Below are 7695 nucleotides of genomic sequence, written 5' to 3'. Positions count from 1 at the left end.
ATCGCAATCGAACGGCTCGCGGGCGAACCGCGCCACAAACGAGCACGGCCGGGCCGAGCCGTTCCCACGGCCGCCGCTCGGAGGGGACCGGCGGCCCCGCAGCCCCACCTGGCGGCCCCGAGCCGGGAACCGAGGGCTCCGGTCTGGGCGCCGGGCTCGGGACGCTGCACCGGAGCGGAGCGGAGCGGAGCGGAGCGGGACGGGACGGGACGGGACGGGACGGGACGGGACGGGACGGGACGGGCTCTCGCCGCGCCCCGCGCTCCGTGCTGGCCGTCCGCCCCGGAGCCGCCCGTTGCCACGCAGACGCCGCCCTTAGTAACGGACCGCGCGCCGCCGGGCGGCAGGGGCGGCGCTGATTGGCGACTGCCGAAGGCCACGTGACGACGCCGCGGTCACCTGACGCCTGCTCCAGGCAGGGCCGAGGTGGCGGCGGCGCGCGCAGGTGAGCGGCGGCCGGGCCGGAACCGGAACCGGAACCGGAACCGAACGGACCCGCGGTGCCCCCTTTCCTTCGGGCCGACCCGCTGCCCACGTCCCCCTCCGGTGCGGTCCGCTGACCCCCGGCTGTCCCCGGCCTCATTCGTGCACTGCGCTCCGGGTCGCTTGGCCCGGCCTGAGCTCCTCAGCCCTCCGCCCCCGCGTGCCCCCATCCCGCGCCCCAATCCCATGTGCCCCCATCCCTGTGTGCCCCCAATCCCATGTACCCCATCCCCGTGTGCCCCTATCCCATGTGCCCTAATCTGGTGTGCCCCCATCCTGTGTGCCCCCATCCCCACGTGCCCCTGCCCCCCTCTGTCCCAACCTGGCCCCATCTGTCCCCGTACCCAGTCCATGCCGGTCCCTGTCCTGGGCCCTCCCACCCCCTCACGTCCCATTGAGGGTGGCTCAGCCCCAGGCTGTCCCCCATGTCCCCACACCCTGCAGGCATCAGGGTGTCCCTGTGCCACCTCCCACCTGCCCCTTGTAGTGGAAGCGCCATGGCCACCGGCGGGGCCTCGAGTTCCCCGCCACAGCAGAACGGCTCCGGTTCAGTGCTGGAGGATGAGGAGGAGGATGAGGACCCAGCCCTGGGCTGCGACGGGGACCTGGAGGTGAATCCGTACGATGGCCTGCCCTTCTCCTCACGTTACTACGAGCTGCTGCGGCAGCGGCGGGAGCTGCCAGTCTGGACCACCAAGTACAGCTTCATGGAGCACCTGGAGGGCAGCAGCGGCATTGTGTTGGTGTCTGGGCCACCCGGCACAGGAAAGAGTACACAGGTGAGCGGGAGGGCTGGGGCTGTGCTGCTGCTGAGATGGGCACAGGGCTGTGCTGTGCTGCAGTGCTCCCTCAACAGCGCCGTCCTTACACGGAGCAACTGTGGTGCTGCTGTCAGGAGACGCCGCGTCCCGTGCCGGGGCAGCAGCCTTCCCACACACTGATCCTGTTGCTGCATGAACATCCTGCAGCCCTGGGCTCTGCTTTGGCCTTGATGCAGCGGATGGCCCCCTGGGTGGCATTGCCAGCCCCACTGCGGCGGGCAAACAGCACTGAGTGCAGTGCTGGATGTGCCAGGGCAGGAGTGCTGGCTTCAGGCAGTGCCTTTGCATGAGCTGGGGAGGCACTGCCACCCGTGTGTTGGGAGAGGGCTGGGACTCTTGCTGGCTTGGTGCGATGGTCAGGGATGGTCAGTCTGGGCGATAGCTGGCACACGGTGCCAGGACCGGGCCTCCCCATGGAGCAGGGGTAGCGCGTCCCATCTGTGCTCCTCTGACACAACACCTGAGGATGTCGTCACGCAGACTTTGACCTGTGAAGGTATCGCCTGGAAGCTGCAGGGGTAACCATGAGCCTCCACAGGGCCGGCTGTTGTTTGGATCAAAGCTCAGCAGCTGCCGGTCGCTGGGTTTATCAGGGCGTTGGCTGCAGGGCTCTGGGTGCAGCCGTGGCAGCGCTCAGCTGAGGTTCAGCGTGAGGCACAGCCAGCGAGGAGCCCCCTTTAGGGGCCTCACCCAGTGCTTGGTAGCCCTGGGGCTGGGCTGCCCTCGGGTGCAGGCACCATGTGGGTCCTGGATCCACCACACCTCCAGCAGATGGGGAGACACGGAGCGTCTGATCCCATGCCTTGGTGTGCAGCACACTGCAGATTGGTGTGCTGCCCAAAGGGGGAAGAGCTGATGCTCAGGCTGCATCCCTTTGCTGTTTCTGTGGCTGACTGCGCTCTGTGCCGGTCCTTATGAGGAGGGGGCATTGAGCTGTGCACAGCGGTGATGCTAGGGGGCACAGCCAGGCACAGGGCTGGGGGCTGCGGCCCCTGCAGGGCTGTGTGTGGGTCTCTGCAAATGGCTTTGGGGCAGATCCCTGCCGCTCGAGGGCACCCGACTGCAGGTACTGCGTGCTGCAGGATGTGGGCAAGGAGCCTGCTGTGTTGCAGTTAAATGGCAGGCGTGTCTGGCTACAGCAGGGGAGTAAGGGGCTGGTTTGGAGGAGCCCCATCTAACGTGCACTGGGGCACGTGCTCTCCAGTCACAAACTGAGCATAGCAGGACTGGAAACATGTGGAAACAGGCAATGGGGAGCGATGAGGGGAGGAATGATTTCCCTGCTAGGAAGGAGGTGAGCAGCCAAGACTCGAGTGGGAGTAAGAAGCGACGAGGTAGAGGTGGAGAGGGTGGTTGTCCCGTGTCTTTAATGCGAGGATCAGGGCAGAAAGCTCTGGGCAGAGGGTGGTGAGGCCTTGCAGCTCCCTGCAAAGGCCATGGTGGGTTCGGGTGCAGCATCACCAGGGCAGGAGCGGCTGTGAGAGGCGCCGGGTGCCCCTGCTTTGTGCAGAGCCCTGGCTGATGGCTGTGGAGCGCCCAGGCCGCCGACCAGCGCCGTCCCCTTGCAGGTCCCGCAGTGGTGCGCCGATTACGCCCTGTCCCTGCAGTTTGCACACGGCCTGGTGGCCTGCACCCAGCCCCACAGCCTGGCCGCCCTCAGCCTGTCGCTGCGCGTGGCCGATGAGATGGACCTGAACCTGGGCCACGAGGTTGGCTACTGCGTCCCCCACGAGGACTGCTGCACGGCGGAGACCGTCCTGAGGTGCGGGGATGGGGGCCCCGTGCCGCCGTGCCGTTCTAATCCCGCTCGGCTCCCCGGCCGTGGCGTAATCGTTTAATCCCCCGTGGCCTCATTAAGGCAGCCGGGCAGGGCGAGCGCTGGGTGGGAGAGGCTCGCTCCCCTGGGGACGTCTGCAGGCACGGCCACCCCCTGATGGGCCCGGGCCGCGCAGGTTCTGCTCGGACGAGATGCTGCTGCGGGAGATGACGTCGGACCCCCTGCTGCGGCAGTACGGGGTGGTGGTGCTGGACGAGGCCCAGGAGCGCACGGTGCCCACGGATGTGCTGCTGGGGCTGCTGAAGGACGTCCTGCACCAGCGCCCGGAGCTGAAGGTGGTGGTGGTGACCTCCCCGGCCATGGAGGAGCGGCTGCGCGCCTTCTGCGGGGATCCCCCCGTGGTGAGGGTGCCTGGAGCTGGGCCGCCCCCACAGCTGCTCTACAGGGATGTCCCAACCCACGGCCGCGTCGCGGCAGCCTGCCAGGCTGTGCTGGACATCCACCGGCGGCAGGAGCCCGGCCACATCCTCCTCTTCCTGGCCAGCGAGCAGGTGGGGCTGCACCACCCCTTGCCTTGGGCTTTCGGGGCCTCCCGGTGCCACCGGCATGGGGCTGGGGACAGGAGGGCTGGAGGGGCTCCCTGTCTGTAGTTCTTAGGGAAGCCCTGACTGAGATGGGAGCTCAGGGTGTCCCCTGGGCTGGGGCAGCTCAGCTGTGGGCACGGTAGGGCCCAAGGTCTTTCCTCAGGGCAGCCAGGTGGGCACGGCCCTGTTTAGGGTCTGTGGAGACCCTCTGGGCACTGCTGCGACATCACTCACGGCCCCGTCCTTCCTGCAGGAGATCACTGAGTGCTGCAGGGCCATCCAGACCGAAGCCGTGGCGCTGAACCCGGGGCTGGGTCCACTGCTGGTGCTGCCCCTGCACCCCGGTGTGGGTCGTGCGGCACAGAAGGTTTATGAGGCACCGGAGGAGGGTGGCTGGGAGCGGCGGGTCGTCGTCACCCACTGGCTCGGGGACTCGTCCTTCTCTCTGGGATCTGTGGGCTTTGTCATCGACACGGGGCTGGAGCTGCGCAGTGTGAGTGGGGATGGGGAGCTTGGCTCTGCCCTGAGGCAAGCTGAGAGCGTGGGAAGAGGGTCTGGGCTCAAGATCATCCGCTCATCCTATTGCCTGCCCGGGACACAGCCCAGACCCCGCTCTGCACCATCGGGGATGGGGGAGCTTTGGCGCAGGCAGGGGCTGACCTGTGGTCCCTTCTCGTGGGCTCACCCTGCAGGTCTACAACCCCCGGATCCGTGCAGAGTCCCAGGTGCTGCGGCCCATCAGCAGGAGCCAGGCAGAGTCACGCATGCAGCGAGCGGCTGGCAGCCCCCAAGGTGAGCCCCCCCCCCCCCCAGGGCACACAGGGAGCAACGGGTGCTGGTGCGTGCCTCCAGCGGGGCGATGTGCCGCCCTGCCCCTGCTCACAGCCCCTCTCCTGCAGGCACCTGCCTGCGCCTGTACTCGGAGGCCTTCTATGAGCAGCGCCTGCCTCCCAGCCCTGCGCCCCACGTCAGCGAGACGAGCCTCAGCCGCCTCGTGCTGCTGCTGAAGCGCCTGGACATCGCTGACATGGGCCAGTGCGACTTCCTTGACAGGCCAGGTGGGGCTGAGACAGAGTGCGGCGGGGCTGGGAGGAGAGCCGGGGCCAGCTGCGGTCCACGCTCCCTCCAGATAGGGTGGAAGCGCCCACAGCAGCGGGGCGCCCGCCCTCGGTGGCGCTGCCAGCCGTCTGACCTCCCGCCCCAGCCCCCGAGTCGCTGATGCAAGCGCTGGAGGACCTGGACTACCTGGCTGCCCTGGATGATGACGGGAACCTGTCAGAGGTGGGGATCATCATGTCGGAGTTCCCCCTGGACCCTCAGCTGGCCAAAGCGCTCATCGCCTCCTGCGAGTTCGACTGCGTGGACGAGATGGTCAGCCTGGCTGCCATGCTCACAGGTGGGGGTGGGCGCCGCTCTGCTGCTGCCCAGGGGAGCGATGCAGCCCCCGGCATCCAGCCCGTGTGGGGACCTGTCTGTGCGTCCCCAGCTCCCCCCTGCTTTGTGACTCCTTCCACGCGCCTCGAGGAGGCTGTGACCGCACGCCGACGGGCCCTGCTGCACCCGGATGGAGACCACTTCACCCTCATCAACATCTTCAATGCCTTCCAGCAGCGTGAGTGCCGGGCAGGGGCGCGACTGGGGCCGGGCAGAACCCCGCGCACATCCCACAGCTCCTTTGCATCTCCTGTGCTCAGCGCAGCACCCCGGAGCCTCGGCCTGGCTCTGAGGGGTCCCAGCCCCAGCACGGGGCTCTCAGCACTCCCCATCCCTCATTGCCGACCCTTCTCTCCCCGCAGACGACATGGATGAGGGCTGGTGCCGCAAACACGCGCTGAGCAGCGAGGCGCTGCGCCTGGCGGGCGTCGTGCGAGCGGAGCTGCTGGAGGTGATGCGGCGCATCGAGCTCCCCGTCTCACCGCCAGCCTTCGGCACCGACGCCAACGTGCTCAACATCCAGAGGGCGCTCATCTCAGGCTACTTCCTCAAGGTGGGCGGGGGGCTGCGAGGGGCCCGGCCGCGTGGGGGGAGCGGCACGGCCCGGCAGCGCCGCCCGCCTCGCTCTCGTTCCCAGGTGGCCCGGGACATCGACGGCTCCGGCAACTACGTGATGCTGACGCACAAACACGTGGCCCACCTGCCCTCCTCCTGCTGCTACCTGCTGCGACAGCCCCCCCAGCGCCTGCCCCCCTGGGTCCTCTACCACGAGTTCACCATCTCGCAGGACAACTGCCTCCGCGTGGCATCGGAGATCCAGCCCCAAATGTGAGGATCTGGGAGCCGTGCCCGTGTGCAGCTCCAGCACTGCGGCGGAGCCCCGGGACGACGCCTGGCCTGGGGGGGGGGGGGCAGATGGGGGCCGTTCCCGTTCACGAGGGGTTCCCATCTGTGGGGTTCCCATCTGTGGAGGCTGCTCCCGGCGTTGCCCCTGCGGCGTCTGGCCCCCAGCTCCCACCCCGGGGGCCGGCCTCCCCTCCCTGATCCCCCGTCCCTTGTCCCCGCAGGCTGGTGGAGCTGGCGCCCCAGTACTACCTGAGCAACCTGCCGCCCAGCGAGAGCCGCGATCTGCTCACGGAGCTGCGGGAGAAGGTGGTGGCGGCAGAGGACGTCCCTGAGGCGGCCGAGCCGCTGGAGGAGGCGGCCGGGGGGGAGGATGAGAACCGGGACGTCTGCGCTCTGCAATGAACGGGAGGCGCCGGAGCGCCCCGCCGCGGGGCTGCCCGGGTTGGGCCGGGACGGCGGGGTGACCGGGAGACGCTGCGCTGCTCCGAGGGCCGAGCCCTGCCCGGGGGCTGCCCTGCCATCGCCTGCAGGAGCGGCCCCTGCTGCTTTCCCCGGGGACGAAGCTGCGGGCTTCTCCCTGAGAGGGGGGCGAGGTGCTGGAATTGGCGGCCCGGAGCGCCTGTGGGTGTCCCGACCCTGGGGGGGGTCAAGGCCAGGCTGGATGGAGCCGTGGGCTGCAGGGCTGAGATGGCAGATCCTGCCTGCCTCGCTCCCCGAATGCAGGGGCGGCTCCTCAGGAGCGATGGAGCCGCTTGTGAATTTTTCCTGTATAAAGTTTTGTGACCTTTACTCCTGGCTTCGTGTAGCGTTTGCCTGCAAAGGGCTTGGAGCAGGGTGGGCTCCGTTCCCCCTCCCCAGCACCCTGCTGTCCCACCAGGATGGCTGCCCACGATGGATCCCACCACGACTGCTGTGAGCCCCCGAGGGCCGTCCTGTGAGCCCAGCACTCACCCTGCCCTGTGCTTGGAAGCGCGATGCATGGTGCCCTTGCTCACCTCGTGCCTCCAATTCTGGGTACCGTGCTGCCGTCCCGGTCACGGTGAGGGGCAGCCCTGGCATTTGCATCAGATGTTCCCCCTCTGCAGTTCTTCTTCTACAGAAGTGAAGGGGAAGCTGCGGTGGGTGGGGGAGGCGGGCAGTTGGCTCCCTATTCCAGCTCCCTGCTCCCCCTCGGGAAGGATGGGGCGATGCTCTGGGGGGAGCTGCTGCACTCCTTCCCTGTCCTCAAGGTCCCCCTTCCTGCCCCTGAGGGTTCTCCAGCCCCCCAGCTGGTCCAAATCCTGCATCACTTCACAGGACCGAGTGAAAGGGCTGGCAAGCAAAGGCTGAGTGGCCCAGCAGCAGGCAGGTCTGCCCCCCTGCCTGCCTGTAGCCCACGCGTGGGGCTCTGCTGTTCCCAGGAAGGGGCCCAGGGATTCCATCTTCCATCACAGCACCTCGAAGGCTGAGCAGAAGGGTGGTGACTGAGCCTCCCCACAGCCACATCAGTGCCTGGACTTCCCTCTTACTTTCTAGGAACCCCAGAAAGTACGTGACCAGGAGTGATGAGGACAGCCTATGCCCCCTGCCCCTGTCCCCAGTCTGGCACTGCTCTGCCCCTAGGATGGAGGATGGGGACTTGCAGAGACCCCCTGCCTGGGGCTGCTGCCCCTCATCCCCATCCCCACCACCTGCTGCCCCTCGTCTCCATCCACCCCTGTTCCTGCCCCACATCTGCCTCCCTTTCAGAGCTGGAGCCAGTTTGTGTGGT

The 7695-nt window shown here is 67.9% G+C and overlaps 1 protein-coding gene across 1 annotated transcript; it reads left to right on the top strand.

Moving 5' to 3' along the window:
* Positions 1 to 327: 327 nt before the first annotated feature.
* On the top strand, positions 328 to 6700 carry DQX1 (DEAQ-box RNA dependent ATPase 1). The gene is made up of 12 exons (XM_048943482.1): positions 328 to 445; positions 971 to 1262; positions 2873 to 3066; positions 3257 to 3632; positions 3919 to 4158; positions 4358 to 4457; positions 4565 to 4723; positions 4870 to 5061; positions 5152 to 5277; positions 5462 to 5652; positions 5737 to 5927; positions 6167 to 6700. Exons 2-12 carry the CDS (start codon positions 981 to 983, stop codon positions 6345 to 6347), a joined length of 2232 nt encoding a protein of 743 aa, XP_048799439.1. The 5' UTR covers positions 328 to 445; positions 971 to 980; the 3' UTR covers positions 6348 to 6700.
* The last annotated feature ends 995 nt before the right edge of the window (positions 6701 to 7695 follow it).

The sequence above is a fragment of the Lagopus muta genome, chromosome 4 (genome assembly GCF_023343835.1).
Source record: "Lagopus muta isolate bLagMut1 chromosome 4, bLagMut1 primary, whole genome shotgun sequence".
Lineage (NCBI taxonomy): Eukaryota > Metazoa > Chordata > Aves > Galliformes > Phasianidae > Lagopus > Lagopus muta.
The sequence above is the reverse complement of the archived record's forward strand: the minus strand, read 5'-3'. Positions and strand labels throughout refer to the sequence as shown.

What these genes read in the sequence shown, in the direction of transcription:
- DQX1 (XM_048943482.1), top strand. Translation starts at nt 981, where the DNA reads ATGGCCACCGGCGGGGCCTCGAGTTCCCCGCCACAGCAGAACGGCTCC. An exon ending in AGCGGCTGGCAGCCCCCAAG is followed by an intron (nt 4,458 to 4,564) that starts GTGAGCCCCCCC and finishes CCTCTCCTGCAG; the next exon opens with GCACCTGCCTGCGCCTGTAC. An exon ending in TCGGAGATCCAGCCCCAAAT is followed by an intron (nt 5,928 to 6,166) that starts GTGAGGATCTGG and finishes TTGTCCCCGCAG; the next exon opens with GCTGGTGGAGCTGGCGCCCC.